Source organism: Schistocerca nitens, chromosome 9 (genome assembly GCF_023898315.1).
Source record: "Schistocerca nitens isolate TAMUIC-IGC-003100 chromosome 9, iqSchNite1.1, whole genome shotgun sequence".
In the NCBI taxonomy this organism is placed as follows: Eukaryota; Metazoa; Arthropoda; class Insecta; order Orthoptera; family Acrididae; genus Schistocerca; species Schistocerca nitens.
This window is the reverse complement of record NC_064622.1, coordinates 374,730,637-374,753,552: the sequence shown is the minus strand read 5'-3', so window position 1 is coordinate 374,753,552 and position 22,916 is coordinate 374,730,637. Positions and strand designations below refer to the sequence as shown.

Below are 22,916 nucleotides of genomic sequence, written 5' to 3'. Positions count from 1 at the left end.
GGTGATAAGCAAAGTATAACTGTCTGAAAATCTTCTCCTCCTAGCAGCCTTCTTACCAGTGGCCAGTTCCCATTCCCCAGCGCCCTCCTCTCCCATCTAATTCCATCTCTACGTTTGGTAACTGCACCTGAAGTGCACAGATCTTATGTTCCTGCTCCCGTATTAACTTATTTCTGTTAAAAATTCTGCATTTCCAGGAGAGGAACTCGCTAGGATGCCCACTGTCTTCCCCACTGCTTTCCCACCAATGAAGATACTTTGAACAAATCTCACACCGTAACGCCCTACTCACAAACCTGCAATAAAGCCCACACTTCTCACTCAAGATAAAATGTTGACAATTACTGAAAAAACTAAACATCTACATCACATTTCAGTTCCTACTGTAGAACGATTTAAAGAACTAACAATAGTGATCTCGAATTTCGCACAAACAAAATTGACAATCGGTGCCACAGCTGAGTGTTAACTTAGTTTGTGCGAATATTAATTCTATTCAGACTACTAAAACAACATCTAGTACCGATATCACAAAAACTTCACACAGTTACTTGTCTAAGCCAAAAAATTCAAGAGTCCACTGGAACACTCAATGAAACTAATCCCAGAGAGCGAAAGTTTTTACTGGAACACTTCACTAAATCAATACTTCATAGCAAATTGGGGGAAGTAGTAGTCCACCGATGCTGTGAAAACGATACCATTGCCATCTAGCGGTGAATAGCGGAACTTCTTGGATCCATAGTTCTGTCCAGCATGACTTCATTTCATATACCGACAATAGGCAGAACGTGTTCGGCGCAGCGCGCTCAGTGTACCTGTGCATCTGCGTATTCAGATATTTTGTGTTTGGACACATTCAAATTCGAGTCTGGTAAACGAATCTTCAGTGGCAAGAAAGAGATTTAGGGCCTTTAAAGCTCATAAAGATTTGGGTACAATGTTCTCGAATGGGATTCAGAAATAACAATTTGTCCATGTTATTTGGACTGTTCAGAAATCTTTTGCGGATGAATACAGAAGATTTCGCAAAGCTTCTATAGGTGGTTGAGGAACTAATTTAGCAATAGGATGGCAGTTTTAGATTGCTAATTTCTTCTTCCCTCGGATTGGAAGTTGCAATTCGCATTCGTAATTCACTGTAGATTTTTCAAACAATAGGCTGTGAATTACCCAACTTTGATGGCCAATAATGAAAAGATAACCATCTTATCATCAGGCTGTGATGTGAGACATACAATTTGAAAAAAAAAATCATATATTTTAACTAATTTCTTCCCTGCGATCGTTGGAGAACAGTTGCACAGCGATAAAAAAGCGAATCCAAAATATCTGGTGTTTTATTATATTTATATATATATATATATATATATATATATATATATATATATATATTTATTTATTTATTTATTTATTTATTTCCAAGTTAGACATTTTCCGAAAAACTGCTTCAGCATCTTAACCAACTTTGCTTTGTTTTCATACAGTAAATTCTTTCAGCAGCTCAACAGGTGACTCAACTTTCAGCTTTCTATTTTACTTCGAAAGTTCTTTACAGTTCTTTACATGGCACAGCAAAAGGGTGTGTCATCAAGAGTCCACAACAAAGAATTGTGACAAAGAGTCTCAACAATGCATCAGTGTGTGTTAAATTTCACATGAGGAGTCCTGTAACATGAGCTGAACATGTAGATCATGTATGTTTTTACTCTTTTTTTCCCTTTGTGACGTATTAGCCAGCCTTCGGTACATACTGAATCACGCACACATACATGCCCCACGATTCTCATACAATACGTTATAAACATACTGCGGTTGTAAAGATATTACCTACATCATAATATGCTCCTATCATTGCCATGAGATGTCACTCCAATTCAATATGAGACTCATAAGATTCACACCTAAAACATTCCTGGCGACTGCTGCTTGCATAGCTTAAGATATATGACAGTGGTTATGTTCAGTTACTTGACGTTGTTCTCTGGATTTCATTCATAACTCTACACAATGGCCCGCAAATAAAGTATATACTATATGGTACACATGCAAATTTGGGTCATGTCGCTAGTACAGCTGCAAAGAGAGACATAACTGGTTTGTGAAGACATATAATGGTTGATTTGTATGAAAGCAGAATTACGATATCTTAATCTGTTTGGGAAATACCGAACGTGAACAGCTGAGCTGAGTCATCCCATACACACCATCTGATCGAAATTATGCAGACACCTGTTAGTGGACATTAGTATGACATGTGTCTACTCTTCACTTTTATGGCGGCTTGAACTCTGCCTTAGATACTTTCAGTGAGGCGTCTGAATGTCCGTGGAGGAAAGGCAACTCATCCTTCCTCAAAAGTCGAAACCAGAGAAGGTAGTTATGTTAGACGCTAGGGTCTGGAGTTAAGTCGACTTTCTAACTCGTCCCAAAGTAATCCACTGGGTCCAGGTCAAGACTCTGTGCAGGCCAGTCCGTTTCAAGAATGTTACTGTCCACAAACCATTGGTCACTCATGCTGCTATATGACGGTGTGCATTGCCATACTGATACAAACAATAATCGTCCTGAAACTGTTACTCTGCTGCACAGAGTACACAATGCTGCAGAATTTTATCATATCCTTGCGCATTTAATCATTTAATGTTTCCTGAAGTGCAATAACGGGTCAATACCCCAACCAAGAAAAACATCCCCATATCATTACATCAGACTCTCCATACTTCAAAGCTGACACTCCACATGATGATAGGCGACATTCTCTAGACATGCGCCAAACCTAAATCCTTCCATTGGATGGCCACAAGATATAGATTGGTTCAACATTCCAAATCACTCGTCTCCAGTCATCCACTGCCCAGTGACGTCACCCTTTCGACCACCTCAACTGTCGCTTAACAAAGACTACAGAGATACACTATGCAATCAAAAGTATCCGGACACCTGGCTGAAAATCACTTACAAGTTCTTGGCGCCCTCCATCGGTAATACTGGAATTCAATATGGTGTTGGACCACCTTTAGCTCTGATGACACCTTCCACTCTCGTAGGCGTACGTTCAGTCAGGTGCTGGAAGGTTGCTTGGGGAATGGCAGCCCATTCTTCACGGTGTGCTGCACTGAGGAGAGGTATCGATGTCGGTCGGTGAAGTCGGCGTTCCAAAATAACCCAAAGGTGTTCTATAGGATTCTGGTCAGGTCTCTGTGCAGGCCAGTCCATTACAGGGATGTTATTGTCGAGTAACCACTCCGCCATAGGCCGTGCATTATGAACAGGTGCTCGGTCGTGTTGAAAGATGCAATCGCCATCCCTGAATTGCTCTTCACCAGTGGGAAACAAGCAAGTACTTCAAATATCAATGTAGGCCAGTGCTGTGTTACTGCCACACAAAAAATCAAGGGGGTGCAAGCTCCCTCCATTAAAAAGACGACCACATCATAACACCACTTCCTCTGAATTTTACTATTGGCACTGCACACGTTGGCCGATGATGCTCACCGAGGATTCGCCATATTCACACACTGCCATCGGATCGCAACATTGTGTACCGTGATTCGTCACGCCACACAACGTTTCTCCACTGTCCAATCGTTCAATGTTTACTCTCCTTACACCAAGCGAGGCCTCTTTTGACATTTACCGGCTTGATGTGTGGCTTATGAGCAGCCACTCGACCAAGATATCCAAGTTTTCTCACCTCCCGCCTAAGTGTCATAGTACTTGCAGTGGATCCTGATGCAGTTTGGAATTCCTGTGTGATGGTCTGGATAGATGTCTGTCTAATACACATTGCGACCCTCATCAACTGTCAGTCAACAGACGAGGTCAGCCTGTACGCTTTTGTGCTGTACGTGTCCCTTCACGTTTCCACTTCAGTATCACATCGGAAACAGGGGACCTAGGGATGATTAGGAGTGTGGAAATCTCGCGTACAGACGTATGACACGAGTGACACCCAATCACCTGATCACGTTCCAAGTCCGTGAGCTCCGCAGAGCGCCCCATTCTGCTCTCCCACGATGTCTAAAGACTACTGAGGTCACTGATATGGAGTACGTGGCAGTAGGTGTCAGCACAATGCACTTAATATGAAAAACGGGGTTGTCCGGATACTTTTGATCACATAGTGTGTCTGGCTTATTAGAAATTACTCTTCCATTGAATCCCATTCTTCTTAACTCCCTATGCAGAGTCATTGTGCTAGCTGGACTTGTCGTAGTACTTTGGAACTGACGAGGTTTTCCTTCCACTGATTTCGCTCGAATTTTTACAACCACCATCCGCACTACTCGACGATCTTTGTCCCTCAGTACATGAATTCTGTCTGGCATTGCTTTAGCTGTGGGTGTAACTTTGCTTTTCCACTTAACAGACTCATCACAAACAGGCAAATTGGGCTGCTTTAGAAGGATTAAAATGTCCCTGATGGATGACAAGCCCACGTTCAAAGTTACTGAGCTCTCCTGCGCGGCTCATTTTCTGGTTACTGCTTCTGTACCGATAACACAATACTCCCCGTCTTCCTTTATGCTGGTGGGTCTACCTCTCATGACATCTAGTGAACAATTCCACAGTACGCTGGTTCCTTTGAAAGGGCGCGGTCGACATCCTTCCCTGTCCGTCCCTAATCCGATGAGACCAAAAAATGTTCAAATGTGTGTGAAATCTAATGCGACTTAACTGCTAAGGTCATCAGTCCCTAAGCTTACACACCACTTAACCTAAATTATCCTAATGACAAACACACACACACACACCCATGCCCGAGGGAGGACTCGTACCTCCGCCGGGACCAGCCGCACAGTGCATGACTGCAGCGCATCAGACCGCTCGGCTAATCCCGCGCGGCCCGATGAGACCTATGACCTCTCTGTCTGGTCTCCTCCCCAAAACAACCAAGCCAAACCACAGTACGTAAGGGTATGAGACATACTCTGGATCAGATGTAGTTTGTGGAACAGGAGTGGACACCTGAGGGTCTCTTATCGTGATTTACTCCATTGCTTGAATAGTTCAGCACCACTCCTTGCATTCTGTACTAGATGCCGTTATCTTGTCCGACCACTGCGGGTGAGCCGCCTCGCCGTGTGCTGTGCAGACGTGCAGCCTGCCGGCGCACCTGGTGGGCGGCGTGCTGGGCCCGGTGTTGGTGCCGCTGCTGGTGCCAGACGCTGCCGTCCGCCGCCAGCTGAATGGCGCCTTGCCAGTGCTGCGCGGGATGGGCGCCCAGATCGGTGGAGTGCTCGTCCTCACCGCCGCCGCCTTCTTCGGGGCGCTCGTCATCTGCGTCCTCATAAAGGTAGCGCCAGCAAGCGGGCGGCGTTTCCACCTCTCCGTCTACAGCAGAGGTGTCAAATGCTTCAAATGGCTCTGAGCACTATGGGAGTTAACTTCTCAGGTCATCAGTCCCCTGGAACTTAGAACTACTTAAACCTAACTAACCTAAGGACATCACACACATCCATGCCCGAGGCAGGATTCGAACCTGCGACCGTAGCGGTGGCGCGGTTCCAGACTGTAGCGCCTAGAACCGCTCGGCCACTTCGGCCGGCGCGGGGGTGTCCAACCTGCGGCCTGTGGGCTGCATTAGGCCTAAAGCAAGTATCAATATGGCCCAAGAAATGTATGTTTTCCTCAGCGGTTATTGTTAGTGTTAAGTACATTATGTGCGGCCTTCAAATGCTTGTCTTCTTCCATTCTGTCACAGGTAAGCTAAAAGGTTGGACACCTCTGATCTACAGGCAACCTATCCCTCTCACTAACACAGTAATGTACGGGGGAGTGGGGTGGTGTTCAGTAAGTAACACAACACTTTTTTCTCGGCCAATTTCGGTTGAAAAAAATGCGAAACTGTTGTGGAATATGGCGCAATATTGCCACTTCGGCCGGTACAGTTTCATAAAGTTCAGGTGGGCGGCGGCCCTATTTGTGGTCTTCAAAATGGCGCCTGCAACGGAGGTGCACTCTGTGGTCGTCAGTTCACCCTAATCAGCCAATTGCTGTTGAGCGGGAGGGCCGGGCCACATAAGCAACATTCATAGTTTATAACAACAACACTTTTATTAAACTTTCTTTGGCAAAATAAAATTTTATCTTTAAAATTTTTGTGATAAGGTAAGTTAGTAAAAATTCTTACAAGCACGGGCAACTACCCTATTCAAACAACATTAATCTTTAAACATGCATTAAGTGACTCGCAGTAAAGCTATCAAAAGGAGATTACAGTAATGAGATAAAACTTAACCAGTTATGGATATCACAATTTTTTTTAACACAAAATAAAATAGAAACAGATACGCCCCTTCGTGACACATTTTCAAAACAGGTGACGTTACATAGGCACGGGCTAATTCAAGTAGCAGAAGGGGGGCCCACTGGAGGCGGCTAGACCCGGAACCCACAGCAAGCGGGCGAGCTGGACAGGCTGCCGCACACAGTACACTATAACACACAGAAAAAATGTGTTAGAGCCCGTGCTACTATACAATTTCATAGAAAGCGGGGGGGGGGGGGGGGGGCAGAAAACGGCAAACATCATTAATTCCTCAAACGTAAAATAACTACGATGTATAAAATGATAGCCTGTTTCACGAACATTGAAATAAAATGGTCAAGGGTGAATCAATAACTAATGCCCTTGACGTAACCTTAAAGGACGAGGGCGAATAGCGTAATACCAAGTCAGCTTAGAAATTTAAACTACACTGGTAGGTTAAGATATGCTCACTGAAACTAGGGAGCTCATTTGAATTACCCCTTAACAGGATACTGATAAACTTAAGCAGTCCACTAAGGATACCATTTCATTGTTTACGCGTGAACAACGTAATGCAATTAGATAACACAGAACGTACAGATTCAATGTTAAGCCTGTGCTTTGAACCAACTATAACAACGTCCACACAGCTCACTGTACCAGGAAAAATATTACAGCTTCACCATACTGGCTTATGCCGTCCGTCACTCCGAACAGCAACAGTACCAATTAATACACCTCGCTTGCTCGGACTGTATCACATCACAAAATCCAGATAGACCTTTAACCAAACACAATAACACGTGTTTACTTAAACAGCACTAAATAGATGGGACCTTTTGATTGGCAAGACAACAGTTTCCGGTCATGGTGCTGATACTTGGGAAGCAAGGATCAGTACAATATGCGCACCAAAACCATGACAAGCAATTCTCACCAAATCTTTTGTGATATCCTTTACAGATACAAATCACGGCCGCACGACTCGATTCCGGTAATGTGGCCGAGTCCAGTTCCCACACTACAAGCCAGGTTCGGTCTTGCAAACGTGTCCAACACACCACAACCTCTGCGTCGTGCCCCGGCCTGCTCAACCACGCTCACCTCCGAATCTCACGCGCCGCGCGGCTCTCCGGCTGTCCCTCTCTAGCGCCACACGCCCGTCTAGGCCAAAAGCCACGTCAAACGGCCGAGCCCCAAAGATCACACCATTCCGACCCGATCGATCAATCGATACGAGCCGGCACGGCTCACACTCCAAGCAGAGATATCACTGAGGGCATTTTGGCGGCAAACTACAGCATCACAAGCATTCAGAGTAACTTGCACAATGTCTACGGGAAAGTAGCAGTGAACAAAAGCGTGGTGAGTCGTCGGGCGAGGCGTCTCTCATCATCGCCAACAAAGTCGCTCAAGCCTGTCCGAACTCCCGTGTGTCGGGCGGCCGCACACAGCTGTGGTTCCCGCAATGTTGAAACGTGTGGACACTCTCATTCGAGGTGATCAACGGATCACAATCAAAGACCTCGCTACTGAAGTGGACATCTCTATTGACACTGCTGACACATTCGTCCATCAGTCGGGGTGCTCAAAAGTGTGTGCCCGCTTGGTTCCTCGCCGCTTAACAGAAGACCATAAAGAGCAACGATGGACCATCTGTATGGAATTGCGTGTGTGTTACAAGGCCCATCGTGATAACGTTGTATCCAACATAGTCACAGGCGATGAACTATGGGTTCATCACTTCAACAAAATGGCAATACATAGATCATTCCTCAGAAGACGAAGTTCAAAGACACACTCTCAGCAGCTAAAATCGTGGCGACAGTCTTCTGGGACTCTGAGGGGTTGTTTGATGTCCTGCCTCATGGTGCAACTCTGAAGTGATACCCTCAGTAAATTAAAGAAAGAACTTCAGCGTGTTCGTCGGCATAAAAATGCAGACGAACTTCTCTTTCTCCAAGACAACACATGACCTCTCACAAATCTGCACATCCGAGTGGCCCTGACGAAACTTCATTGGACTGATCATCCTCATCTGCCCTAGAGCCCAGAACTCGCACCTACCCACTTCTATCTGTTCGCTTGTAACGGTAACACCGCTTATCTTAAACGACAATCGATGCTAACGTTATACCTCTGTGAGGACTTTTTGAGAAAGTTGACCGTGAGATTACCTACTGGAAACAGAACAATCAAACTGGGATTCGTTTCTGAAACACTCCAGCAGAGTATAACAACAGTAAACACGTTGGTCAGGAATAGACATTCTCTCAGCACAAAACCAAGTTGTAACATTACATATTAATATCGGTCGCCAGCCTAATTAGGCATTCTTGCGTCGAGAAACGTAATAAAGCAGAAGGAAGTGCTGAGGCTAGCCTAGCCTTCCTTGTCACACACACTAAACTCTTTCTTTATACCCATTCACGCTACAACACAGTAACCTAACCATGCAGATAAATGTACTACTAACTTGAAAATCAGACAAACAAATGGCCAATGAGATAGCAAACAGTAACAGATGTCTCAACATCACGTACCTTAAATGAACTAGATTCAACAGTTTATGGAACCAATCACCAACGCACACGAAGCTAGTAGCAATACTGAACAGCCAAAAGCTGAAATGATTCGGATTTAAATCAGAGGGAGTCTGTTAATGATCATAATCTGTAACATCATTCCCCAGTACAGGGTCTCTGTGCCTGTGCATTAACCAACTTGCATTAGAGTAGGTAACACAGTAAATATTACTTTCCTAAACTCGGTTTTAAGCAATTAAACAGAATGCAAATCTAACTACACTGGCTCTGGAGGAGCCTTTGCATTGCTTCATTAACTGGCTAGCCTAGTACATGAGGACCCTTAAACTTTCATGGTTTGGAGAACCATGCTCATTAACAAAACTACACCAGTATATATGAGAAATGATAAGTATTCTTTATCATTAACTATGAATTAAGCAAAGCATAACAACTACAACTATTTAAATAACAAATGTGGTTTGAGAAGCAGTCTTTTAGCCTACTCATAAGGGAACCTCCCCATCGCACCCCCCCTCAGATTTAGTTATAAATTGACACAGTGGATAGGCCTTGAAAAACTAAAGACAGATCAATCGAGAAAACCGGAAGAAGTTGTGTGGAACTATGAAAAAATAAGCAAAATATACAAACTGAGTAGTCCATGTCCAAGATAGGCAACATCAAGGACAAGGTAAGCTGAAGAGCGCCGTGGTCCCGTGGTTAGAGTGAGCAACTGCGGAACGAGAGGTCCTTGGTTCGAGTCCTCCCTCGAGTGAAAATTTTACTTTCTTTATTTTCGCAAAGTTACGATCGGTCCGTTCATTCATTGACGTCTCTGTTCACTGTAATAAGTTTAGTGTCTTTGTTTTGCGACCGCACCCCAAAACCGTGCGATTAGTAGACGAAAGGACGTGCCTCTCCAATAGGAACCGAAAACATTTGATCGCAAGGTCATAGGTCAACCGATTCCTCCACAGGAAAACACGTCTGATATATTCTTTACGACACTGGTGAAGGCATGTGCGTCACATGACAGGAATATGTTGTCGACCCACCTAACTTGCACACTTGGCGAATGGGTAAAAAGATTCTTGTACTTTGCCCGATTTAGGTTTTCTTGTGGGTGTGATAATCACTCCCAAAAAAGTGATGAAAACATAAGAGTTTGTCACATAAACTGCAACAAATGAATGCAACAGTTTCACAGTCGCACAGTCTTCCCTGTGCTCTGTCAAAACATATGTTTTTTATGTTTTCAAATGTTTCCGTGCGTAGACCGTCAAATCCTGCATATGTCCAAGCAAATCTGAACATGTCCTGGAATTTTGGAGAGCGAAGTTGATTATGTGTGAGTGCCTGAACTTTGATAATTATCTGAAAATAAAAAATTAAAGTTTTCACCCGAGGGAAGATTTGAACCAAGGACCTCTCGTTCCGCAGCTGCTCACGCTAACCACGGGACCACGGCGCTCGTAAGCTGACACTCCTTGATGTTGCCTAGCTTGTGCATGGACTACTCAGTTTGTATATTTTGCTTATTTTTTTCATAGTTCCACACAACTTCTTCCTGTTTTCTCGATTTATCTGTGTTCAGTTTTTCAAGGCCTATCTCTGTGCCAACTTATAACTAAATCTGAGGGGGGTGCGATGGGGAGGTTCCCTTGTCAGAGTATAGTTGGCTCTGCAAATGCCAACACAACATTAAATTCAAAAATGGTTCAAATGGCTCTGAGCACTATGGGACTTAACATCTATGGTCATCAGTCCCCTAGAACTTAGAACTACTTAAACCTAACTAACCTAAGGACACCACACAACACCCAGTCATCACGAGACAGAGAAAATCCCTAACCACGCCGGGAATCGAACCCGGGAACCCGGGCGTGAGAAGCGAGAACGCTACCGCACGACCACGAGCTGCGGACAACATTAAATTCAAGTTCAAACACTTTCTCACGAAATGGACTCTGATAAAACTTCGTAATTCTGATCAAAGTGCATAAGTGCAACAATTAATAATCTTTTTCATTTCAGATGAACTTTACTATTTTCAGGCAGCTTTTGAAGTAAGGCAAACTGTTTGAGAAAATAGCTGCAGATTGATTTAAAATTGCACTCGAAGTGGAGTATTTCTCAAACTATAAAACTGAACTTTAAACACTATAACTCCACACATTAAAAAGCAATCACAATTATTTTTACTGCTGCCAGATAGGTCTTTCCATAATAAACTAGGACAATCGCAATTAAATTCACTAGGACAGTATTCCTGTCCAGGTTTGCGATTTGGGATAATCACTGGTGTAAGATAGAGTTTTTAGTAACACCACGATTATTATTAAAACCAACTAAATTCCACAAATTCCTGATCCATTTACAGAGTACCAAATACAAACAATTGACTGGAAGACTGGTGGTACTGGTGACAATCTTCAGTGGCTGTTAACTTGGCCCCGATGCAGTCATGGCAGTACTATTGTCCTCGCCCTATTACTGATCATCTTGGCGTCGGAATTGTATTTTTACAGGGCTAAAAATCATGCTGTGACAATTTTATCACCAAATACAGCATCCGAGGCCCATATATACTACTCTTAAGCTCTTCTGGCCTAAAAACTCCAAGAATATGAGCCATAATGATACGCTGCTGCTAGCGAAGTGTTAACCACAGCACTGCTCAACACAAACTCCTTACCCGTTACAAAGGACCAGTTACCACTTGCGCGCCAACCACACCTTTACCAAAAAAATGGTTCAAATGGCTCTGAGCACTATGGGACTCAACTTCTGAGGTCATTAGTCCCCTAGAACTTAGAACTAGTTAAACCTAACTAACCTAAGGACATCACAAACATCCATGCCCGAGGCAGGATTCGAACCTGCGACCGTAGCGGTCTTGCGGTTCCAGACTGCAGCGCCTTTAACCGCACGGCCACTTCGGCCGGCACACCTTTACCACTCCGTCAGGCTACTTCCGTAGCTGCGGGGCTTCCCCACATCTTTTACATTCAACCCTACGTTCCCTGACTACCGACTAAGTCATTTACAGTACATTATATAACAATCATTCCAGTAATTATTTAAATTCACAAGCACCGCTGAACAACATCATTCAAAACTTCACATAACTGAAATATGTATACATAGTCAAAGTATTTCCACGATATATACAACACTGTGCATAAGCAACACCAGAAATTGACATAGAAATATCGATACAGGTACAAAATAAGTCGAAAATAGATGTCACACGCTGCAGTGAAAGATGAACTCCGGGGATGTTGGGGAGGTTATTGAAGCTGCAAGACGGCTGCGACGCTGACCGGTATAGTAAAACCATGCAGGCATACAGGACCCCCCACCAGTAAGGTGGAATAAGGCTGCCGCATCGAACAGAGATTATGTTGAAAAATAGGATTGGTATCCCGCACAATGATGAGCAATCCAGGTAACTACTGAAGTGGAACCTAACTGGAAAAACTTGCCCTTGGCCACTAAGCGACATGCAAATACTACTACCAATCCAGGTACTATGCTGCGCCATTAATCTATATCCTATCTTCCATTCACTTTCATACATCATCCATACTCTCATACTGAGACTTCAACGAAGTCCCACTGACTAACCATGAAATCCGTCCCAAGACATTACTTCTTACCAGTCGTCACAACACTCCACCTCAAATCATCCTTGTTGTCTCCCTTTTTCTCCATCCCAACGATTTTTCGTCGATACTTGTAGATGCCCAAGATCTCATAGTCACTCTCATCATTCCACTTTCATCATTATTATGAACATTTTCAAGCACCGCCAGCATCATCATCAAACCATAATAGTGCCATAGTTTTAGCTCTGACTATATTTAATCGCACTATAATGTCTTGTAAGAAGTTTTAAAAAAACATTAGAATTCTACGCCAACATGAGTGCTAGACTCAGGCACAGCAGGACCTGTGTTCAGTCCAAGACTGGAAATTTTCCTCGTTCCAGACCCTACAGGGCGGCCCAGCTCCCTCAGCCTGCTATCAAATTGAGTATGGGGATTTTTCTCGGCAGTAAAAGGCCTCCGAGGCGATCAGCTCGCAACTTCTAGTGCTGCAGCGAACGAAAGGCTGCACTCTGTGGGGAACTGAAATCACAATAAAGAAAACAAAGGCGAGCGTCCCCGAGCAACAGCCTCGTTACCGTGAAATGGTGATGACTTAGAGATAGAGCCAATAATAACCTGTAAACAGCTCATCTGATTGGCCAACTCGGAGCTCCCGCGCATTTAGTATGGAAACAATTATTATTCCTGTTTGTACCACTAAATACAGCTGCAAATGCAAATATACAGGGTGTCCCAGCTATCTTGTCCACCCAAAATATCTCTGGAACAATAACAGCTATTGGAAAACGACTTTCACCGGTATCAATGTAGGGCTGGGGCCCATGAGTGTACATATTTGGAAACATTTTTAACGAAAGCATATGTGTTTTTTAACACAAACTTATGTTTTTTAGATGGACCTCCTATATTTTTTCTGCAGCAATCCATAGCATGACAAAGCACATACACATTGGCGTTGATTGCATCGCAATATTCCCATTACATCCCGAGATATTAAGACGCGAAGTTGACGCTTGAAACATCCGACATGCGCTGCTAGCGCACGTCCTGAGGCTCAGGCGTGAACCCCATGCTGCCCGTAATCGCGATGTGATTGACATGCGTATTCACACTTCCGTACTTCCATACTTATCTAGAGGTCCGAAACGAATAATACGATCTGCTGCCATCCTGAATTAACGTCGTACATTCCAGCAGGTATTTATCCCATAGGCTAGGGGTGATGCGGTTCTGTAACATATCTGTGTACCGCAACGTTAGTCACAAAGTTAACTTCGCTTATCGTTAATCCGTTACTAAAAACGTAATGCCGTTCAACGTTAAAACTTTACTTTACTGTAGATCTAGCGCAAGTGACAGTTAATCATTTACTCGTAATAGTAAAATTCATGTTGATGGTTTTAGTGAAACGAGCAAGTGGACTAAAAGTTTTACCGTTGTTTCGGACCTCTTGACAAGTATGGAGGTGTGATTACACATGTCAATCACATCGCGATTACAGGCAGCATGGGGTTCACGCCTGAGCCTCAGGTCGTGCGCTAGCAGCGCATGTCGGGTGTTTCAAGCGTCAACTTCGCGTCTCAATATCTCGGGATATAATGGGAATATTGCGATGCAATAAACGCCATTGTGTATGTGCTTTGTCATGCTATGGATTGCTGCAGAAAAAATATAGGAGGTCCATTTTAAAAAAACATAAGTTTGTGTTAAAAAACACATATACTTTCGTTAAAAATGTTTCCAAATATGTACACTCATGGGCCCCAGCCCTACATTGACACCGGTGAAAGTCGTTTTCGAATAGCTGTTATTGTTCCAGAGATATTTTGGGTGGACAAGATAGCTGGGACACCCTGTATATATACAAATATAGATGAGCATCGCTAGGAAAATAACCAAAAGTATACAGCTGCAGGAAGCGGTAAACTTGGAAAAGAACACTCAATCTCTGTTTCAGTCCTAATAATAATATACACTACTGGCCATTAAAATTGCTACACCAAGAAGAAATGCAGATGATAAACGGGTATTCATTGGACAAATATATTATATTAGAACTGACATGTGATTACATTTTCACGCAGTTTGGGTCCATAGATCCTGAGAAATCAGTACCCAGAACAACCACCTCCGGCCGTAATAACGGCATTGATACGCCTGAGCATTGAGTCAAACAGAGCTTGGATGGCGTGTACAGGTACAGCTGCCCATGCTGCTTCAACACGATACCACAGTTCATTAAGAGTAGTGACTGCCGTATTGTGACGAGCCAGTTGCTCGACCACCATTGACCTGGAGTTTTCAATTGGTAAGAGATCTGAAGAATGTGCTGGCCAGGGCAGCAGTCGAACATTTTCCGTGTCCAGAAAGGCCCGTAGAAGACCTGCAACATGCGGTAGTGCATTAACCCTTATGAAATGTAGGGTTTCGCAGGTACCAATTCAAGGGTAGAGCCACGGGTTGTAACACATCTGACATGTAACGTCCACTGTTCAAAGTGCCGTCAGTGCAAACAAGAGGTGACCAAGACGTGTAACCAATGGCACCCCATGCCATCACGTCGGGTGATAACGCCAGTATGGCGATGACGAATACACGCTTCCAATGTGCGTTCACCGCGATGTCGCCAAACATGGATGCGACCATCATGATGCTGTAAAGAGAACCTCGATTCATCCCAAAAAATGACGTTTTGCCATTCATGCACCCAGGTTCGTCGTTGAGTACACCATCTCAGGCGCTCCTGTCTGTGATGCAGCGTCAAGGGTAACCACAGCCATGGTCTCCGAGCTGATAGTCTATGCTGCTGCAAACGTCGTCGAACTGTTCGTGCAGATGGTTGTTGTCTTGCAAACGTCCCCATCTGTTGACACAGGGATCGAGACGTGGCTGCACGATCCGTTACAGCCATGCAGATAAGATGCCTGTCATCTCGACTGCTAGTGATACGAGACCGTTGGGACCCAGCACGGGGTTCCGTATTACCCTCCTCAACCCACCGATTCCATATTCTGTTAACAGTCATTGGATCTCGATCAACGCGAGCAGCAATGTCGCGATACGAAAAACCGCAGTCGCGATAGGCTGCAATCTGACCTTTATCAAAGTCGGAAACGTGACGGTACGCATTTCTCCTCCTTACACGAGGCATCACAACGTTTCACCAGGCAACGCCGGTCAACTGCTGTGTGTGTATGAGAAATCGGTTGGAAACTTTCCTCATGTCAGCACGTTGTAGGTGTCGCCACCGGTGCCAACCTTTTGTGAATGCTCTGAGAAGCTAATCATTTGCATATCACAGCATCTTCTTCCTGTCTGTTAAATTTCGCGTCTGTAGCACGTCATCTTCGTGGTGTAACAATTTTAATGGCCAGTAGTGTACTTTTATAGCTATTCAGATACAATCACTTTATTTTTGTTTACGTGTCAGCAACGGGGGTATGAAAGGTACTGAGAAGATAATTTTTTCACTACTAGAGCCAACTAAGACTGATTTAGAAATCACAAAACAATGACTTGTTGGTTTCCAAAGACTGAAGAAATTTTTGAACCCAATATAATTAAAAAAGAAGTTTATTTAAAGCCTTAACTATTAAACGCAAGAACTGGAAGGGTGAAGGAGAAAAGGATTAAAATCTGGTTTTAATAAGTTCATGGTACATTATTTGTTGAGCTTGCTAATTATACAGGGTGGTCAGAACCACTCTGCAGAACGTTTAAGGGGAGTTGGAATGCCCTATCTCGCCAATGTTAAATTTGCTAACTTTGTGTACCTTTTTCTTTGGAACTATTATCTTCAGAACTTTGAAATTCTGGCAGAGGTTTTCAGCATATATTGTGAGCCCACTGAACTAGAACCAATGTTTTCTTTTTGTTGGTATAGTATTTATGAATTTTTTACCATTAAGCCATTTTTTATTGGAAAAAGTATAACATAAACTTCCCTAGTTCAGAGAATAAGCCAGTTCTTGTCATGATTCTAGTTCAGTGGCCTCTTTGAACTGTTTTGCAGCATTTCTGAAAATTTGAATGTTGTTGGTTGAGTGGTTTATGAGATAAAGGTACATGTAACACTAAAAATGTCAAATGCCAGAAAATGCGATTAAAGTAATTTATTATGAAAATTCACAAATACCTTTTATTCTATTATCAAAAGTGTCCAGCAGAGTAATCAGGGTCATCTTCTAGTTCTTCTTCTTCACCTAGAAGCTTTCTTCTCCTTGCTGCCCTTGCTTTTTTTGTATTAAATTCAGCTGCATACTGAGCCTTCCTTACTCGCACGCTGTCCAGAAGCTGAAGACCTCTGATGGTGTTGATACCAGGAGCAATGCCGAGCCTTGCCATGACCTTTAGCCTACCCATATGACCATCATTGAATGAAATAACAGCATCACTGACTCCCCATTTCAATGTTTTTATCCCAACAAATACATTCTTAGGTACACGAGTCCAAATGAGGTTGTTGAACGACTCGTTTTGATTCTGGGTACAACCATGAAGACATTTTCGCAGAAGATCAGGATGCCCCAAGTCTCTATATATTGGTTTAATTACTTCCATAACAGCCAATGGAATATAATTTTTATGGTGATAAGGATCCCCAGTAGCTTGAGATTTTCTATAATTGCACCATGACTGAGGACCATCTGGACAAGCAAAATGTTGAGGATTATCATCAGTTGATGATCGATGTAAATATGTGGCCCATACAGCTTGTCTCATTTCCTGCAAATTATTTGCATTATTTCTTATTGCCATACCATAGTATTGTTGTAATTCATTTATAATTTTATCTGACAGGCGACCTCTAATGGTTTTACCATCTGACAAAATTTTGTCCTTCAGATTCTGTTTCAGTTTCCTTAGACGAGTGCCCATTCGTTTCTGAACATGACCGACACATTCTAGTTTAGTTATTGTCTTATTGACATATGGCATGGATTCTGTAACACTTTTGTATGCCTTGGAGTCCCCATCTCCAAGGAATTTTGTGTAAAATACTCCCCGTTCTTTTTCTGATCTGCTAAACATTTTCACAGCAGCGGCAGCCTCCATGCCTCCACTCGTACCTTCATAATTCTTGCTACATATGTGAGCTGCTTCTATCTTACCAGATGCACAATGGTAACAATGTTTAGTGAGCACTTCATAGTCCAAAACTTTACCGCTGTCCACACTAGTAACAGTAGCAACAGCATTTTTGGATGTGTGACCCCTTTTCTGCCAGGTTCCATCAAAAGCAACAGGGATATCTGGGTTTCCTTCATTTATATATTTTGCTTCACTGGCAGCAGCTTTCATTGATAAATCTGCTACAGACTGAACAGCATCTCCTATCACTTCAGTGTAATTGTCAATTTTAGCAGGTGGAGGTGGAAGATTCATTATGGCACAAAATGTTTGAGCAGCAGTATGTCCTTTACCAATTGCTCTCATTGCATACATTAGCCTGATATTACTCTCAAACAAATTGCTACTGCATGTTTTAGAGCTCCAAAAACAGGTCTCATTTTCACAACTGGCACAAACTATAGCAATTTTGCAGGAAAGTCCTATAGATTTTGTTATGTTCATATCAAAAGAACCTCCACAAAGATTACAACACAAACATTTCTTCATAAACTCAGTAAAAACAGGAAAGTCGACTAAAACATATTGTTCATTAGAAGCTTCATCTGTAATTTCACTTGCACAGTTTGATAACTTCTTTTTTGATGCACTGGTGGGCGTGTCTCCTTCACACATCTCAGCTGTACAAACGTCAGAACTTTCACCAGCATCAACAGGTGCTGAAGCAGAATCACTTGAACAAACGTTATTTGTAAATCTATTACCGCGAAACTTTCGCTTTTTAAATAATGATGCACTCCTAGGCATCGTAGAAACTACGCACTCACCACTGAAAGTCAAAACAAGACAGATAACAAACTCCAAATGAGCGACAAACTAAACTCGAGGCTCAAAACAAACACTCACAGATCAAAAACTGAACAATAAACACAGCTAGTCGTAAAAACAATGGTACCTATGGAAGGATCAAAGATTCTACAACTGAAGAGTGAAATCCACAGCCTTCTATATGTAATGTTTTCGGAAATGCGAAGATTTAAATGTGTACAAATCACAAGATGGGTAACTTTGCTGGGCGCACATGTAATTTTGAAAAATTAAATAAAAATACTTCCAATTGGAATTTCTTAACAAATTTTGCACCATTTTAAGCAGAAAATTTCAAATTAAGTTATAAGGTTAAAAACTGAAAATGTGAATTTTTTCCATTTTCCGGCATTCCAACTCCCCTTAAGGATGTTGCAGGGTAGGTAGTGCTGGGAAATAATTGTTAAGAAAAAAATTCGATGGGTTGCGCCGTTTACGCGTTAACTGTCATTGAAGTTAGCCATTCAGGCCAACGCGCACAAACTCCAGCGGCCCGCCGCAGCGGCGTCGCCAAACGTGTTCTTCGTTTGGTATTCTGAAACTGAATACAATAGTGATACAAAAATTGGACGGATGATGGTAGTAAGAATCGAACTTCAGTTAAAGACTGAGCAGTATCGAGTCCCGTCATCTGCGCTATGAAAAGAACTGACGCTAATTTTGTCTGGCGCACGGCTTGAATTTTTTTCCTGTGTAATGGCCTGATTGGCTAACTTGAAAGCTAATTAACTCGGAAACGGCGCAACATATAGAATTTTTTCTTAACAATTATTTCTCAGCACAATCAACACTGCAACAAGTTTTTCACACTGTTTCTGATCACCCTCTGTGTATTCATTGATATCTACGAACGATTTTGACATTATCTGTGTGTATAGAAAGGCTGAAACTTTTTTTTTATCAGCTTCTCTCGCATTATCACGCGGTGAAGCTGCAGTACTGTTCGATCACTACCACGTACACACTGGCCCACACACATACTGGTGCAGTAGGTGCCGTGAGGTAATAAACCCATACCTGTGGTCCGTACAATGTTGCCATATCACAAGCTTTCCTCCTTTGATGGTTTCTGAACGTAGGATCGTGGAGAAGCGTGCACTATGAGCAGCAACACGAGACGTAGTTGTAGTCGAAACACAAAATTTAAATATAGCTGTTATGCTCTGCCACATGAACGAAACGCACGTCACTTAGCTTTCTGTTCTCATTGACGGTGCGTTTGCTGAACATTTCACTGAACAAGTGCTCCCCAAAGTAAAAAAAAAATGGTCGGCCGCCATACTTGCCAACAACTTTTCATTCTGTGCATGTCAATCGGTTCTGCATTCGACATTTAGGCTATCATTTGCAAATATTAAAGTTTTACGTCAAACAATTCTTTGACTTTTTTAAATTACAAAAAAACGGGATAATCTGTTATTCAATTAACGTTAAATTATCATGTAACAAAAATAATTATGGAAATGAGCGTTTGGCGTCATTGGCCGAGAGGACCCATGCGTGGCAGGTAAGGCCGCCTTGGTGCAGGTGTTAGTACGTTCGACACCACATTGGGAGACCTTCGCGCCGGATGGGGATGAGATGATGATGAAAACAACAGAACACCCAGTCCCTGAGCGGAGAAAATCTCCGACCCTGCCGGGAATCGAGCCCGGTCCCGTAGGACGGAAATCCGTCACGCTGACCACTCAGCTATCGGGGCGGACAATTATGAAACCCCCTTTCTAATTTGGTGTAATCGTAAGAACACTCGAAAGTAAGGAAATTTTACTGACACGTATCAGGTCAGCAACGTAACTGTTTCCGACAAATCGAAGAATTGGTGATTTCTATCGATAGCACATATATTTGTAGAGGAAAACACAAGTTGAATGGGACGGTGGTCGATTAGAATAGGGTGTGTCTATTTTCAGCTCACAAAAGATTAAATTCTTCTCTCTTGATTTGTCTGTGTCCCTACTCGTATGGCGTCGGCAGGGTTATTACAGCATTTGGCAGCGTTAGTGTTAGGAGGTGGCCAGATGCCCTTCCTGATGACATTTTATTACCCCATGCCCCCCCCCCCCTCGCCCTTCACTCTCTCTCCTCATGGGACGGTATATGTGCACGCAGCTGTCCCTGTGTGTTGTTATCCGTAAGTGAAAGTATGCGAACGTTTTCTAACGTGTAACTGAGGCGGAACGGAGGTACCAGATTATTATTTACCTAGTGCCAATCGGTTTCACAGATTTGGTTGGGAACCACAGCAACATCCTTCATATAGAGGCCTGCCTTTCACGATGTGTTTTTCATACACTACTGGCCATTAAAATTGCTACACCACGAAGATGATGTGCTACAGACGCGAAATTTAACCGACAGGAAGAAGATGCTGTGATATGCAAATGATTAGCTTTTCAGAGCGTTTACACAAGGCTGGCGCCGGTGGTGACACCTACAACGTGCTGACATGAGGAAAGCTTTCAACCGATTTCTCATACACAAACAGCAGTTGACCGGCGTTGCCTGGTGAAGCGTCGTTGTGATGCCTCGTGTAAGGAGGAGAAATGCGTACCACCACGTTTCCGACTTTGATAAAGGTCGGATTGTAGCCTATCGCGATTGCGGTTTATCGTATCGCGACGTTGCTGCTCGCGTTGGTCGAGATCCAATGACTGTTAGCAGAATATGGAATCGGTGGGTTCAGGAAGGTAATACGGAGCGCCGTGCTGGATCCGAACGGCCTCGTTATCACTAGCAGTAGAGATGACAGGCATCTTATCCGCATGGCTGTAACGGATCGTGCAGCCACGTCTCGATCCCTGAGCCATCGAACACTTCGACGACGTTTGCAGCAGCATAGACTATCAGCTCGGAGACCATGGCTGCGGTTACCCTCGACGCTGCATCACAGACAGGAGCGCCTGCGATGGTGTACTCAACGACGAACCTGGGTGCACGAATGGCAAAACGTCATTTTTTTGGATGAATCCAGGTTCTGTTTACAGCATCATGATGGTCGCATCCATGTTTGGCGACATCGTGGTGAACGCACATTGGAAGCGTGTAATCAGCATCGCCATACTGGCGTATCACCCGGCGTGATGGTATGGGGGTGCCATTGGTTACACGTCTCGCTCACCTCTTGTTCCCATTGAAGGCACTTTGAAAGTGGACGTTACATTTCAGATGTGTTACGACTCGTGGCTCTACCCTTCATTCGATCCCTGCGAAACCCTACATTCCAGCGGGATAATGCACGACCACATGTTGCAGGTCCTCTACGGGGCTTTCTGAATACAGAAAATGTTCGACTGCTGCCCTGGCCAGCACATTCTCCAGATCTCTCACCAATTCAAAACGTCTGGTCAATGGTGACCGAGCAACTGGCTCGTCGCAATACGCCAGTCACTACTCTTGATGAACTGTGGTATCGTGTTGAAGCTGCATGGGCAGCTATACCTGTATACGCTATCCAAGCTCTGTTTGACTCAATGCCCAGGCGTATCTAGGTCGTTATTACGGCCAGAGGTTGTTTTTCTGGGTACTGATTTCTCAGGATCTATGCACCCAAATTGCGTGAAAGTGTAATCACATGTCAGTTCTAGTATAATATATTTGTCCAATGAATACCCGTTTATCATCTGCATTTCTTGTTGGTGTAGCAATTTTAATAACCAGTAGTGTATCTTTGGTGACATGAATAATAACGTGTGTGGACGTCGGTTTCAGTCTGACGAGAAAGTGCAAGAGTCGGTGCAGAAGTGGATCTGTCAGCGTTGTACGAAACCGGGATCGATTGCCTCGTCTCCCAGTGGGACAGATGTCTTAACGCGTATGGTGACTACTTTTGAATGTAACCATTCCACGGTCCAGTTGCAACCGGTGTTCGGTTTTCATTTGACTGCCTGTTATGCTTTGGAAAATATAGACCTTTGAAAAAGAATGAATGTACATAGTAACCCTGTCCTTATTGACCCAGCCTTGAATAACAAAAATGAATGCTTATCCGTCGCAGAAAGTGTCACGAGGGAAACCAGAGTCTTAGTAATTGCAATGCGCACAGGTGCTGGGGCTGCTGAGGACGTCGTGGGAGGAGGCGGACCACAGACGAGCGAAAACACTGCTGATGCGGCTGGAGGAGATAAGCCGGCGGTCGATTTCGCCGTTCTGCTCGCGGCTGCTGCCGATGGAGGAGGGCACCGAGCTGAGGCCCGGTCTCCCACCGCCCAGGGACCGAGGCGAACCTGTCCAAGAGCCGAACACCGCAGCTCAGTAGCAATGTCTCCTCTGTGTAGATGTCTCTTTTCCTAAGCATTCAGCAGTTGTTCCTTGAGCAGTATGCTGTCAGAATGTGGAATTCCTACAGATAGGACTGCAGCGTTATTCTTGGTCACTGTAAAAGTGATACACATTGAACGCCATTTATGTAGATAATTAACTAAAATGTGCACTCTGTTATGACAAGAGCAGTTAAATGCTAAAATGTCATTAGATACGCCAGCTGCAAGTAGTGGGAATGCACATGTGTCAGAACCAATTTTTGTTGCCATATTTGTTATATCTTTTCCAACTCGTGACTAAATAAATGTACGAAGTACAAGA

The 22,916-nt window shown here is 43.7% G+C and overlaps 1 protein-coding gene across 1 annotated transcript in view; it reads left to right on the top strand.

The window, feature by feature from the left end:
* The window catches only part of LOC126204247 (putative ammonium transporter sll0108), a 131,466-nt gene extending 108,876 nt beyond the window's left edge, over positions 1-22,590 (top strand). Inside the window, exons 7-8 of the mRNA XM_049938640.1 lie at positions 5,099-5,299; positions 22,378-22,590. Of these exons, the coding sequence (XP_049794597.1) occupies positions 5,099-5,299; positions 22,378-22,590 (414 nt within the window). The remainder of the gene's footprint in view (positions 1-5,098; positions 5,300-22,377) is intronic.
* The last annotated feature ends 326 nt before the right edge of the window (positions 22,591-22,916 follow it).